We start from the raw sequence: 15,037 nt of genomic DNA on the forward strand, positions 1-15,037 counted from the left end.
ATCTACTGTAAGCAGACCAGCAAAGGCAAGGATTTCATTTAGTGATATTAATTAAACAAAATGCAATCTGCTTTAGAGAAAGCAGAACAAACAAGCACAGCCACCGAAGACAACAAACAGCACTTACAAACTCTACTGAGGTTTGAAAACCTAATGCCATCGGCCACGTGTAATTTTTCAATAAACTCCATAATAAGAGATTGATAAAAAGTACTATTAACAGGGCCTCTTTGTAATGAGTGATTCTCAAAAAGCTTTCAGTTCATCCACCCTAAATGAAATTCCAACGTTTCAGCTGCTATTTGAAGATCAAAAAGCAAATAGGCGATGCTCTCTAGTCTAAAAGCAGTTCTGTTAATATTATTTGAGTTTTCTGCGCCCCCCCCTTTTGATCTTTAATGTTCAAGTTTTCAAATACACATTTTAAATGTACCAATAATAAACAAAAAATGTCTTACATAATAAAAATAGCTTAATTATATTATGTTTTTGATTCCAAAATATGATTTGAAAACATAAACATGCCTATTTATTAACCATGGAAGCTGTGGTACAAGCTGCTTACAAGGCCTCCTATTGGGAGAGGCTAGGATTCCAAACCCCAACCTGAGTTCTACCCCTCAACTGTGTTCCTATAACATGCAAGACTTTTTTCCCTTGTAAATAATGAAAGCCTTAGTGTTCATATTTGAAAATAACAGTTATTTAGGTAAGTGTAAAAACCTAAAGACCAAACAGTCTATGAAATGAACTATTACTCCATTCCGAAGCAGGTTTTTCTTTGACTTCACATATATCTCAAGAACAAATGTAATGTGATAAAAACAATAATGAGCTACATGAACTGAAAGTGGGAATGTAATAAAAACACAAACTAAAACAATTTTAGTCATACAATTTTAGTCATAGGAAGGGAAAAGAAGCCTGGGGTCAGAAAAAGTTAAGTATTCATTGCATAGTATGATGACTACTGGGCTGGGCTTTTAGCAGACATGGTCTCATTTACCTGGAAAAACAAAACAAAACAGGGAGGAAGGCACATCTCCTCCCCACTTGACAGAAGGGGAAGCTCTGGGACATCATGAGACCCCGAGCAATACAAATGCAGATGTAAGCCCAGCACACTCAGCTCTAAAGACTACACTGTTAGGTTTACAACAACAGACTCTCACTCACATGATTTCTTTAAGGTTTGGGAGACTGCTTCTACAAGGAAACTATGACTGGTGAAAAACAGTGTTGTGTGTATGTATTTCTCATATCCAATGGCTCACAATGGCACTTGGTAGCTCTAAAAACTAGAAGAAACACAAGAGTACAGTGGAGGACATGATCATTAAAATGAAGCTGGAATCTCTCCGGGAAGGTTTGTTTTAGAAGCAAAATTCTCTTTTGATCAACCACCACTTTCTCAATGGATACTTTGGGGTCAAATTTGAACCTGTTTTCCCATTATGTGTATGGGGAACTTGTGACTGATGGATATTTGTTAATTTTTCTTAATCTGTAAGTCAATAAAGCATATATCAGTTAAAAATAATAATTAATGGATATGAGTAGGTAAGAGGTGGAAATTATCAGAGGAACTTCCAGAAGAAGGTTTAGTTGAGCAGAAATTCTCATTTTCAGTCCAAGCAAGAGCCCACCCAAGTAAGTTTCTTCAGTATTTTGTTGAGCAGTTTTACTTCCCTTATAATTTTTTTCCTTCCCTTTCAAGACATATATATTCCTTAAAACTCTATCCCTAGTATGACCTATGTCTCATCCCCCTGAAGGGGGCTTTTAAGTCCCTTTCTTAGGTCTACAATAGGAGATGGGGTCAGATCAATACTTAATCCAAAAATCTTTACCTCATTTTCAGAGGAACCTTCTCCCTGAGAACCTAACCCCCCTCCCCCTGCCAATTACCACAGCTAAACAGCAGGGGATTCTTAGCTAGAACTCACAACCAGAACAGAAGGAACACTCTTAAATCTTCATTCACTTATTTCTGTCAAAACTGGCCAAAATTTTGGACTGTTCCATCCATCCTTAACATAAACTTCCAAGACAGGCAGAAGAAAACAAAATTCTGCCAGATCTCTAGGTTTCCAAAGCCAGCTTGTAGAGCACCGGTTTCAGAGGGCAATCCTCAAAGCTAGGTTTTTGTTACTGACATTTTGATTTCTCCAGGGCAGGGAACCTCTGAAGTATGGATCCTATCAAGGGCAGAGCAACCTACCTCATGCTGTGCTATCAGCTCTTTCATCTCTGTACGATGACTCCCAGTCATTTCACGCGCAATCCACCCAGCACTTAAACACTGTATCATTCCCCCATAAGCCTGCTCCACTTCTCAATGTTCATCATTTTAGCAAAAGGGCAACTCTTTCCATCCTGCTGCCCAAACCTTTCCATTCTCCTTGTCCATCCCCTAAACGTCTGAAATCCATCTAACTCCTCTCCGTCTCCACTGCTAAAACCCTATTCCAGGTCACCAGTATCGTTTACCCAGTCTATACTACAGCCTCCTAACTGGTCTGCCTGACTTTCCAACCTGCCATCTCTGCCAATATAACCATTCTATTCCAGACAACACAGTTTTATAATAGCCTAGTCTACATTCATAAACAGAGAATAATTTTAATTTCATCCTTGTCTGTGAGGTTGTTAGGCCAACTTAAGAAACACGGCCAGCCCATCAGCTTTGCCTATACTGTTTATTATTCCAGAAACACTATTCCCTATCTTTCCTGTCTTTCCAAGCCCCAATTAGGTGTCATCTTTTCCACGAAGCTGCCTTGTATGAAGACACCGGTCCTCAGTGCTAGATAAGTATAGCCATGGGTAACACAGAAGAGTAAAGAGAGAACAGGCCTGCTCTGAAATCCCAGCTACACTGCTAACTGCTGTGTGACTTTGGAAAATGTTCTAAATCCTCTAGACCTTGGTTTACTCACTAGTAAAGCTGGAACATCACTTTATAATGCAGGGTAATTCTGAGAATCATATTATATATATAGTGAATGTCAACAAATATTGGCTCTTTTCTTTGAACATCTGACTGGTCTTCTTCCACACAAATCAACATTTTAAATTTTAAACAACTTTTACTATTCTCCATTAGCATTATTTTCCAATTAAATTCAAAGTTTTTTAGGGAAATTCATATCAAATATGAAAAAAGACTTTAAAATTTAAGGCACCATACAATATATTACTTTTCTTACTCCCTGTACACTGAGATGCCCAGTAAATACTGACTACTTATGTGGAACTGATCAAAAAAAATTACTTTTTATAAGAAATATTTCCCTTCATGGAAAATATTCCACCATGGGACTCACATATAATCTGCCCCCAACACCCAGCTAAGAGTTTAGGCCTATGCTCACCTAATAAACTAGGATCTGCTCGGACCATCTTCTGCTTTTTCTTCTTCTTGCCACTTTGTACAGCTTCAAAATTGGATTGTTGGTTGTTGCTTTGATTAGTCTGAAATACTGAATGGAGTGCACTGTGGTTCATCCCCCACACAGAGTCCTATAAAACAAGACAGCACAACTGAGGTTACACAGTGGATACAGGCTCAGCCCACCCTAAGGAAATGGTTGATTTGGCCTCACCTTACCAAGGATGAGTTTAAAAACAGAAAGCACACCATGGATTCTGGTAAAAACGAAACCAAGAACAGTCCACTGAACCACCCTCTCCCTTCATTTAGATTCTCAGACATTCCACTTAAGCTCTGTGTCTCCACAAGGCCAGTCCTAGTAACTCCAGGTGTTCATACTGCTGTGATAGCACAGCTGTCAAAACCTCTCCAGATATACATGGAATCTGTACCATCCACTAGGAATTTGCTCTCTGGCAATTTACACCCTTCACCTACTCAAAGTAGAGGGTTCCTCTGTTCTCCAGGCCCCCAGACAGAGGGGATAGCTTACAGACCAGCTGGCAGCATGTTATCAAACAAAGTTAATGTCATATACTTTATTCCTATTAGCAATCCCAGAAGGGATCTGTTCCCAAAATATTATTCATATACTTTCTACCAACTGATTAAACTATGAAATAGTCTACCAGCCATTCACACTTATTTGTTGCTCTTATTAGAGTAATTCATTTTAAATTGAGATCAGATTCAACGAGCTAGGTGAAGGTACGTGTAGTGTCGGCGGTGGGGGGGAGGAGCAGAGAGAGCACCGTGGAAGGACAAGCCTGGCTGTGAACACACTTCCTACTTCAACACAGAGGAGGCCATTTCACAAATGCAAAGAGACTTCTGTACTGCTATATGGTGTCTTCTCTTTTGATTCCTTAAAATATTTTTCCTGGTGCTACTTGTGTTTATATCTTTCACTTTCCTTCAGTTGAACCCTGTTAGCCCCATCTATCCAAATGGATTTTAAATGCCCTGTACTTCACTGCATCTTACATATTCCTAGAAGTGCCCTATAACAAACATTATCTCTAGTAGAACAATTATGGAATTAAGGATATAAATATTCTTAAGCCTCTCTATGAGCTCTGCCAGCTTGTCCTTCAGAAAACTTGAAAAGACAATCCTCATTATTTACAGATTCCATATCTGCGAATTTGCTTACTTGCTATAACACATTTGTAGCCCCCAGATCAATACTCACAGTGTTTCTGTGGTCACTCTGGACATTTATGTATACAGAGCAGTGAAAAACTGAGCTGCTCAAGACACACCTTCCCCGTTGAGGTAGAACTGGGCAATACTCTCTGCCTTCTCGTCTCAGCTCATACTGTAAACAAGCATCTTTCTCAGTCTATTTAGAGTCATGTTTTTCACATTTTTGTTGGTGATTCATTGTTTAAAATGGCCCCCAAGGGTCAAGTGCTGTCTAATGTTCCTAAATGCACAAAGGCTGTGACATGCCTTATGGAGAAAATGTGTATGTGAGGTAAGTTTTATTCAGGCATGAGTTACAGAGCTATTGGCTGTGAGTTCAATGTTAAGGAATCAGCAATGTATTAAATAAGGCATTTTAAACAGAAGCACACACAGAACAAGATTACATAGTGATCCACTGACAAAAATGCTGTGACCATAGGTCACAACCTGCAGAAACCGACTCTACATTTCCGCCAGGAGCAATGGTTCAGTATTTGCTAATTCGGTGTGGGCAGCAACTTTACAGAACATAAACTATTGCAAATAAACCTTTTACAAACCCATCAACAATGTATGAAATGTCTGGCAGGTTACGGCATAGGCAGTACTGGGTACGGCGGACCCTGAGTACCAGAGAGTTAACGTTTGTAAGTTTTAGCTATTTAAAACCCAATTTATGGGTCTATGACAACTTGAACTTTGCAATTTGACAGAGGCACTTACATGAACCAAGAAAAATCGGGCTGGTATGCTAATAGAGAATGAATGGTTATATTGCTATTTGGGAAATTCACAAAGGTCTCTGGACATGCAATTTGAAAATATCAAGTCTACCTTGTTTTAAAAGTTTCCAGTCATATGATATATGAAAATGGTAATACTGTTTTAATTTTCCTTTCCCTGGCTGCTCAGCATTTCAAGACATCCACACTCACAAGAGCACTGCACTCACTCTGCTGCCTCATACCTGCTGCTGCTGCTGCTGCTGCTGCTGCTGCTGCTGCTGCTGCTGCTGCTGCTGCTGCTGCCGCTGGCTGGCTTTCTGTTTGGCACGGCGCTCAAGGAACTGCTTGGCAAACTCCTTGGCCTCAGAGGTATCTCCTAAATAGGCCCTAATGTAATCATGCACCTCATAAGGAGATTCTACTTCTTTCAGGAAAGAAACAAATGTGGGAACTGTAACATGAGAGGGGAGAAGACATAAAAAGTAACAATGAAACATCACACAGAAAAGTTCAGTTTCAGTTTGTAATATATTTTAATACCTAATACAGGCAATAATGATGGATCGTTGAAAGGCATGCAGCTATTATGTTAAATATTCTTTAATCTACTCTGTAGTGGGGGCTGGGGGCCACTATCATTGTAATGCCCCAAATCATCAGAAATAGCATAGAGATGAAGATATCATGCATGTTTAGTTTCACTAAATATTATTTTGGTAGAAACTAAAAGTTATGTTGATCGAAGCAACTGCTTGCCTAAGACTAAAGTCATCTGGGGATTCATTCCTTTTTTTCCTTAAATTCAATCCATTTTATTAAGTTGCCATAGTGTGTGCCAGGCACCATGACAGAGACTTAAAGACACAGCTGTAGCCTCCTTTCACTTCACTGAGATATGCTAAGTTTACAGAGAAAAATGGAACACGAAGCAATGTGGTACAGGAGAAAAGCATAAGTATCAGTTAGACAGACATGGGTTTAAAACCTGACTCTGAAATTTGCTGACTGTGTGACCTTGATGAGTTACTTAACCATTCTGAGCCTCTGTTTCCTAATTTATAAAATGGGGATAATATCACCTACATTGTAAAGGTAGATCATAAAATTACCGCAAAAAAACAGATTACTAGGATAACACACGCTAACCCCTAGAAAGTGCCTAGTACATGGTAGGTGCTTAATGGATGGTAGCCATTACTATTTTTTACTATTGTTTTCTCTGGCTGGATGGGACCATGAGCTATTGTTTCAATGTTACAAAGGAACCCTTCCATTTCTCTACTGCTCTGTTTTTAAAAGATTCTTGGTTTTAGAAAAGACATTAGAGGTGGACTAGTTCAACAAAGCCCATGAATTATGTATGGGAATCCCTTCCACACAAGCTGACTAGTCTCTGTTCAAAGATTTGTGGGTAGGGGAAGGACTCACTTGCACCTAAGGCAAGATAATTCTCTTTGTGAACAACTAACAATCAGCAAGTTTTCTTCAAACTGCGCTGAAATCTTTTCACTTGCATACATTATGGGTCTTAGCGCTTTCCTACACAAAATAAGTCTACATGTTCTGTCACATGATTCCCAGCCCTGCCCCCAAAGGCAGGAAGGGAAAAACCTCACATCACCTCAGCCTTCTCTTCCCCAGGCTGTCCTCTATCCCCACCATAACAGTTACTCACTCTCCTTTGACCATCTGGCAATGCCCCTCATAAAATGAGCACTATGGAACTATGACCTCTTCTGCTCTGTACCTCAGCCTGAGATAGCATCTACTTTTTGGTAACCACTGATAACCTATTTCAGCATAGTATTATAGAAATTTTCTCACAAGTAATACTATAATACTATTAAAGAGTCAAGTTCTTACTGTAGGTTCAGGACTTGACCTCCATCAGATTTCACCTCCTGAGTGCTGGCCCATCATTCCAATTTTCTAACTCTTTGTGGGTCCTGCTCTGCCATTCCACATGCTGGGTTTCCCTCCCCAATTCTTACCATCCAAGTTATTTGCCGTATTAAGGGCATGAAGCATCTGTTCACACCACTGGGTAAATCCATCTTGGGCTTTATTTACTCCCTGAAAGAGCTTCAGCAATTTTTCTTCTTCTTCTACTTTCTTATTCTGCCGGTTAGACACACCTACAGATTTACTAAAGCAAAACAATATGGCGATATTATATTCCCAGAAACTGTTACTATATGATTATACTCTAACACCATAAATAGATAATGTCTTGGCAGCAATGGATGGCTGTCCAGCAATCCAATTCTTGGCTCCAAAAATGAAAACAAACAAACAAACAACAACAAAAATCCAAAACACAAAACTAAAATATTGGGGGGGGGGGGTTAACTCAATACCCCTTAAAATCTAGCCTCTGTTAATACATTCTAGTTGTGAATATTGGGCTTCATTTCAGAGAAATTATTAAATTCTTCTATATGTCCATCAGTTAAGATTTTTAATTTTGCTAAGCCTCAGTTTCCTCATCTGTAAAATGGTACTAATACTTCTTTGGGTTATCACAAAGCAGTAAAGATACTACATGCAAAGGCCTATAATAGTGCCTGGCAAAGATGCTCAAAAAACTGAAAGTTATTTAGTGTCCTATTCATAACACATTATGCCCTCAATCAAGAAATATTCTGACAACACTACCATTTATTAAGTAGTTACTATGTGCCAGGCACTTTACTGACTACTCCACACGTATTCACTTAACCTTTACAACCACACCCATGAAGCTGTTATCATTATCTTCATTTTACAGATGAGGGAACTGAGGCTCAAAGAGGTTCCCTCTTGCCCAAGGTCACACAGCTAATAAGTGATAGTGCTGGGATTTGAGTTCGTGTATTTAACATTAAAACCCATGCTCGTTCAATAAAACTGTATATGAGGAAAGAAAGATGAATGTAAAATGTAACTAATTTATCATAAAAATAAAAAGGTTTTAGTGTTTATAATACTCACAGTATAACTAACTTAAAAATATAAGTTTAGAGAACTGCTAAAATCTAGAGAATACCTTGGAGAAATATTCAACAGCAATAACAAAAATACTAAGTGGTTACACATGACAGGCAATAGACTAAGTGTCCAGCAACCAAAGGAGCCCCTAGTGATAAAACAGATTTGTTTCCACAGGGAAGAAAAGCAATCCTCACACTATGACCTCATGTGCTAGGATGTAAGTGAAAATAAGTAAAAACTAACTACCTTTCTCTGGCCACCCAATATCCTACTCCTCACACGTCCCTTCCCCCAACCCACCAAAGAGCGTAGGTTGATCATTTTGAGCCCTACCTGAGACTGGCGTTGTTTTTATTTTTGTTTGTTGAATTCCTAGGTCCCACCTCCTTCACTGCATCATCCCAGAATCCCATGTTGGAGTTTTTAGTGTCAGCATTACTCCAGATACTACTGACTAGGTCAGATGCCCACTGGTTAGGGGGACCAGTATTTATAGAGCCCCATACGGAATTCCCAATGCTGGTGTGCAGGTTGGAATGCTGTTAAGGAAAAGGAGACAAATAAAGACAGTTAACAATATTTAAGAAGATAAAAACAGAGTCCACAAAAGTCAGAAAAGGTAACTTACACCACCAGTCCATACGACGACTGCGTAGGGAAAGGAACCCACCGTATTATTCCGGGCTCTGTTTGATTGCTGGTGCTGCTGCTGCTGCTGTTGCTGCTGCTTCTGCATTTGCCTGGCTTCTTCCTGTTGTATCTCCAGAAGAGACTTGGCGGTACCTGCGGGTTTGCTGACATTCCCCCAACCGGAGAGTTTCTGCTGTTGCTGCTGTTGCTGCTGTTGGAGAGCTTTCATCAATTCCCTCTGCTGGCGCCTCTGCTGCAGGCACAAAAACAGAAGCTACCTCAGGATTCCAGCTTTTAAAATAATAGTTACAAATGTCCAGTATACTAAATGGAATGTATATACACAGTAGCTATATAAAACTAAACACCTGACAGAGTGAACTCCTCTACTGCAAATAAAGATGTAAACTACCAGAAGAACTAAGAGGAAAATAAAAAGAAAATTAAGAATTACTTCTTAAAAATTAAGTAGGGCTTTTGGTTAAGCATAAAAATGAAATACATGTTTACTTTCAAAGCCCTAACAAAATGACAGAAAAAAATTTTTTTTCTAACGCATAAACCTTAAGGACAAAGAAAACAGAATAGACTTTAAAAGCTGGAAAGCAGGCAAATAAACAGAGCCAATATAACAGACCCAATAAATTGAAACCTACATAAAGCAAGCTCAGAAATAGGCCAATTCATACAGAAAGTTCAGGAATTAGAGGTGTGGGTATCTCAAAAAGAGGAAGACAGGCTGAAAGTCTGTAAAAAAAAAAAAGAACAGGACTAAGACTCTGACTACCTCCCCCACCCAAAGCTGCTGGCACCTATCCCCCCACCTCCCCAGCAGAAAATTAAAACTTTTCTTTTTAAAGAGGCTGGACCAGATTAGTGGATTATACTATGGGAAAGCTGACCCAGCATAAGAGAATACACCTGCAGATACCAACAGATGGTGGGACTCCAACAGAACAGACCATTATGGAGACCATTACAGCAAAGCCCAGCAAGGTGCTGTATATACCAGAACCTTCAAACAGCTTTTCAGTGCCTTATTCCAAAATATGAACAACTAGCCCAGGATCAAACATTTGACATAGCTTCTAAGATGAAAGCCAAAGACCAAATCAAACAAACCAAATTCTGTGAAATCAGAAACAAGACAAGGGAAAATATGAGCCAGCTTTTTAAAAAGCTATCAGTAGGGGCTTCCTAGGTGGCGCAGTGGTTGAGAATCCGCCTGCCAATGCAGGGACACCGGTTCAACCCCTGCTCCAGGAAGATCCCACATGCTGCAGAGCAACTAAGCCCGTGTGCCGCAACTACTGAGCACATGTGCCACAACTACTGAAGCCCACGCGCCTAGAGCCCGTGCTCCGCAACAAGAGAGGCCACGGCAATGAGGAGCCCGCGCACCACAACGAAGAGTAGCCCCCACTCACCGCAACTAAAAAAAAAAAAAAGCCCACACACAGCAAAAAAGACCCAACACAGCCAATAAAATAAGTAAATAAATAAATTTATTTTAAAAAAAAACTATCAGTAAGAGTAAGTAATATTAAAGAGGTAAGATAGTGCATTCAGTGACACAAGAATAAGAGGCTATAAAAAGAAACACTTAAAGGAACAATACACAGACTCAGAACTTTAAAACAGAGAACACTACTTTAGAAGTTCAACAGAAGGACTGAAAGATAAGACTGAGGAAATATCCCATCAGAAAAGATAAAAAGAGATGGAAAGTAGGAGACAAAATATGAGAAAATCAAAATCAGTCCAGGAAGACAACATGCAGAGGACAAAAATTCAAGAAAAACAGAGCACCTGTGTAGCAAGACAAGCACTTTCAGATCTGAACAGGTTAGAGGGTCCTGGAAAGGACACCTCCAGGGAAAGAATGAAATAGAATTGTCACAGGTTTTCCCTATGTGAAAAATATCTACTGAGTGGCATTTTATACCTTTTGAAGAGTGCAGGAAGACTTAACAGTTCGAAGAAAATTAACCGAATAAAAACACAAGGCAATTATTAACTTCTAACAGACAAAAATACGAATAGGAAAAGACCTTTGATTCCAACTCTGATGACCACTATTATTATTTTTGCATTTAGCAGAGACCAAAATTATTGGAACAAGTTCTAGCCTTGAAGGGGGAGGATATACTCTGCTCTACATCCAGTTGTTAACCTTTTAGAAGAGAGAGATGATTTCAGAAAAAGTTCACTCTTTTTTTTAAAGAGAGTGGGCAATAAGGTAATTTTTAAGGTGAAGAAACATTTTAACCTACTGGATGACATCATGCACACTACCTGGTGAACATATACAGACAATTCCCACGGCGTTCAGTGAATCACACCACCCAGACCAGAATGACAGCTTGCATTCTCGAACAAACTGACTGCTCTGCCTCAAATCATATTATCCACAATAAATCACTTTCTTCAAGACTCTGCTACTTCATGACACTTTTTCAGAAAGACCTTCCCAGACAGCACAACCTAAAACTAGACAATCAATCACTACCACCACCAATACTATTCCCAACTCCCAACCCTCTCCCAATGCCCCTTTCCACTTTATTTTTCTTTCTGACACATATTGCCTTCCAGAACTCCATGTTTTAATTTTTATTGTCCATGTGCCCTCAACTAAAGGTAAGCTTTATGAAGACAGAGAATTTTGTCTGTTTTAGACTCAGCTATGTCCCCAGACTAAAACTGTAACTGAGTAGCAAATATGTGATGGACAGATGGGTGGATGAGTGGATGAACATGACACCTAATGGCATGCTGAACCAAGCCATTTTACTTATTCATTTTCTCCTTTCTGTCAGGAACTGTGTTCTGCCCCACCCCACCCCCCTCCCCCCACAACCCCTTTCACTCTTTTGTATCCTTCCTATCCTAAAGAGGAACTACAGGATATAGACTCACAAGCAGAGAGACTATTTCTGTCATATTTTAAGTTTTTCTAGATTAATCAGAAATCCCTTTAGGGGAAAAAAAGTATTCTGCATTCTATGCACCAAATTTACAAAGTATATCTGCACAAAACTCACCCCCAATTTTGAAACACCCATGTAACTCTTATTTATGAACCATTCTCTCAAGAGCTGTGGTAAAATGTTTAAGGTAACTTAAGGCACATTTATGTATCCAACCTTAATGTTATTCCTGTTAGAGCCTTCATATTTGCTAGTGACCATATTACAGGCTAAAGAGCTGAATAATAAATATCCAATTCAGGTACACAGCAACTCTGACAATAATAATTATCTTTAGTAGCCACTCATCCATAATGCACACTAGCTATTCTGAAACACCAATTGTCTACATCACTTTTACTTTTAAAATTTACCTCCTCTCGAAGTTGCCGTTCTCGTTCCTCTTCTAGTTTTTGGATTTCAGCCAATGATAGTGTTGCCTGGGACTGACATGCTGTCGTATTGGACTGCTGGCCCCATGTTGAAGAAGAGGGAAGCTAACAAAAAAGGAAGGCAAAAGAATTCATGAGGAAACATGGACAGGAAAAAGGGGCAATAATGCATTATGTACAGCCAGAACATTCATGTTTCCTTCAGCTCCATTTATAACATTCAATACAAATTTCCTTCTTCAATCCTTTTACATACTACTCTCCCAGTCAGTTTGCTTCTTCTACTTAACTTTTTTTTGTCACAAGATTATTTTAAAGCAACTTAAATACATCAATAAACTTTTATTTGATCTACCATTATGAAACTGCAAATCTGTTATATCTGGATTGACAATACAGCAATATACTGCCATAAAAAGGAAGAACTAAACAAAAGAATCACCAAGTTTTTAATCCAAGGAGGTAATAAAGGACAAGATATGCTACTTTCCAGTGAAAAGGTTAAGGGTAAGACTTCTGAAGGGAGAGCTGAGGTGGGTAGCTGATGGAAGATGCCAGGCACAGCTTTCAGTCAGTCTTTCATGAAAGGGAGTTAACCAGGCTGTGGCTTCTAGTCATGAGCACTAACCTAGTTTTAATCAGTAATTCTATTTTTCCTACCCCTTAAAATTATCAACTAAAATAAAGTATAAATATATGAGTCCTGAATACTTTAGAGTGTTCTCAAAAGCTTGATTATTTCTAAGGGAATCCCTTGGTCGTTCTGGGCCAGAGAAAGATACACTCTAATTTTGAGAGATCTTATGGCTTTTAAAAACAAACAAAAACAACAAAAACAAAATCTAACCAGACTTAAAATATGTTTATAAAACAACACATGAGCATGGGTGGATCAAAACAAGCAAAATGCCAAACAGCCCCCAAAAAGAATGGCTCTTCATCAGGAATCTCTAACCGATGGAATAAGAGTAAAAACAGTTTAACTGGTCACTGATGTTACCCAACAGCTCTCCAAATTAGTACCCTCAACACGACTGAACATAAACGATCCTTAACATTTTTTGCCCAATAATGGGTAGTAGGTGCATTTTGAGAGAAATGTTCTAGGGTAGGCGGGGTACAGAAAGAAGCTGAGAAAGATGGGGGACTAAGTAGGCAAAGTTGAGCACAAATGCACTCTTTTTCTCCACAAAAAATAACACATTTGGAAAGTGCTATCGAGATCAAATCTGGCAGCAGATCTCAAACCTGGCAGCATCACCTGGAGGATTTGTAAAAATGCAGATGCCCTGGCCCTACACTCAATAAATCAGAAGACCCAAAGGTAAAACCAGAGAATTCCCGTATTTCTGTAATTCTGATGCAATCAGCCAGCAACCACTGATGTTGTCTAAAATCCAAGTGGCTGTATCATCCAACCGTATCCTGGGAACCAACTGCCAGTCCTCTTCAGCAGAAACTCAGCCAGCACCAAGAAGAGATTCACTGCCCCCTAAAATGGCCTATTCCCCTTTCAGGAACCTCTGAAATCTTCCTATATTTTGTGCCAAAATATACTTCACTGTACTTTTTGCTCATGATTCATAAGTCTGCTCTCTGGAGTAATGCAGAACAAATCTAAGTCTTCTTCACATGACAGACAAATGTCTGCAGATAGCTATCATTTCCCTTAAGTGTTATTTGTACATAAGAAATAATACCCCCAACACTCCATCAACACTGCCTCAGGGCATTTTCCAGTTCAACCAACATCCTGTACTGCCCACTGAGAGGACTGAAGTTTGTCAGTCATGCTTTTCAGAACAACTCTCTCAAGTCAAAAGCAAACAGTAGGAAATTTGGTACATTTTCTGACCCCTGAATGCCTAATATCCTTTGTTGATTTTAAAAAACTCTTCCCCCACTGCCCTGACACTGCAACCTTTCTTTTTCAACACTATTTTTCATAACATTTCTTTAAGAAAATCTCCTAAAACTCAGTAAGAACAGAGAGTCTGCAATACTTGCACCATGACCCCCTCTCTCCCAACTCCTAGCTCAGCCAGACAGAAACACTACCTCAGATGAAGGCAGCCAGGAACACAGGCCTCCCTCTCTCCCCTAGTCAGTGGGCTTGCTTCCTGGAAAGAGCACAATATCAGCAATTCTCATCGTGGCTCCAGCTACCTGCTGCAAAGGCTAAGTTACAGACAAGTACAGCTGAGAGGTGGGGGCACTCCCTTCTTATGCCTAGACCCCCACTTATGGGATGGAAACAACACAGTGCTACTGAGACTACTAGGGCCCTTACTGCCACTGCCCTAGCTTGAAAGGCAGAGGTTCCATGCCACCAGGAGAGGCAAGCCAAGAAGACCTGAGGATACTGCCCCTTCCCCAAGGGCTCAATTCATAAAGCAGGTACCACTCTTCCCAGCTCCAGAGCTGTGGCTCAGGGACTTCTGCCTCAAGGTAGAGGTAGGGGGAATAGACTGGAACTGGGAGAGCTCCAGACCTCTTGCCAAAGGAACTGACTTCATTTGTAACAGAGTGTGGAGAATGAGGAGTTCAAGCCTAAGGGCACTTTCAAAACCAGTGGATGTTGGGGTGAACGGCAAGGGGTAACTGGTAGATTCACTAGAAATACAGGCTAAACTGTAGGTTGCTTCTTTGTCTCAGAGAACCAAGCTGCAAGAAGTCCACCTAGGGTTAGAACGAATCTCAAATATAAACCTCAGGAAGTATTTCTTCAGA

General features: G+C 39.8%; 1 protein-coding gene across 9 annotated transcripts in view; it reads right to left on the reverse strand.

Moving 5' to 3' along the window:
• The window catches only part of GIGYF2 (GRB10 interacting GYF protein 2), a 143,129-nt gene that overhangs the window by 19,325 nt on the left and 108,767 nt on the right, over positions 1-15,037 (reverse strand). For 8 of the 9 annotated variants that reach the window (XR_009055005.1, XM_057744115.1, XM_057744117.1 and 5 more), the window contains 6 exons: positions 12,290-12,412; positions 8,987-9,199; positions 8,650-8,855; positions 7,338-7,492; positions 5,589-5,797; positions 3,375-3,522 (listed from right to left, as the gene is read on the reverse strand). Coding sequence is in view for 8 of the 9 variants with exons in the window: in XM_057744115.1 (XP_057600098.1) it covers positions 3,375-3,522; positions 5,589-5,797; positions 7,338-7,492; positions 8,650-8,855; positions 8,987-9,199; positions 12,290-12,412 (1,054 nt within the window). In the remaining variant the exon portion in view is untranslated. The remainder of the gene's footprint in view (positions 1-3,374; positions 3,523-5,588; positions 5,798-7,337; positions 7,493-8,649; positions 8,856-8,986; positions 9,200-12,289; positions 12,413-15,037) is intronic. The other variant, XM_057744118.1, reaches the window with a different exon arrangement.

This window comes from Hippopotamus amphibius, chromosome 8 (genome assembly GCF_030028045.1).
Source record: "Hippopotamus amphibius kiboko isolate mHipAmp2 chromosome 8, mHipAmp2.hap2, whole genome shotgun sequence".
Lineage (NCBI taxonomy): Eukaryota > Metazoa > Chordata > Mammalia > Artiodactyla > Hippopotamidae > Hippopotamus > Hippopotamus amphibius.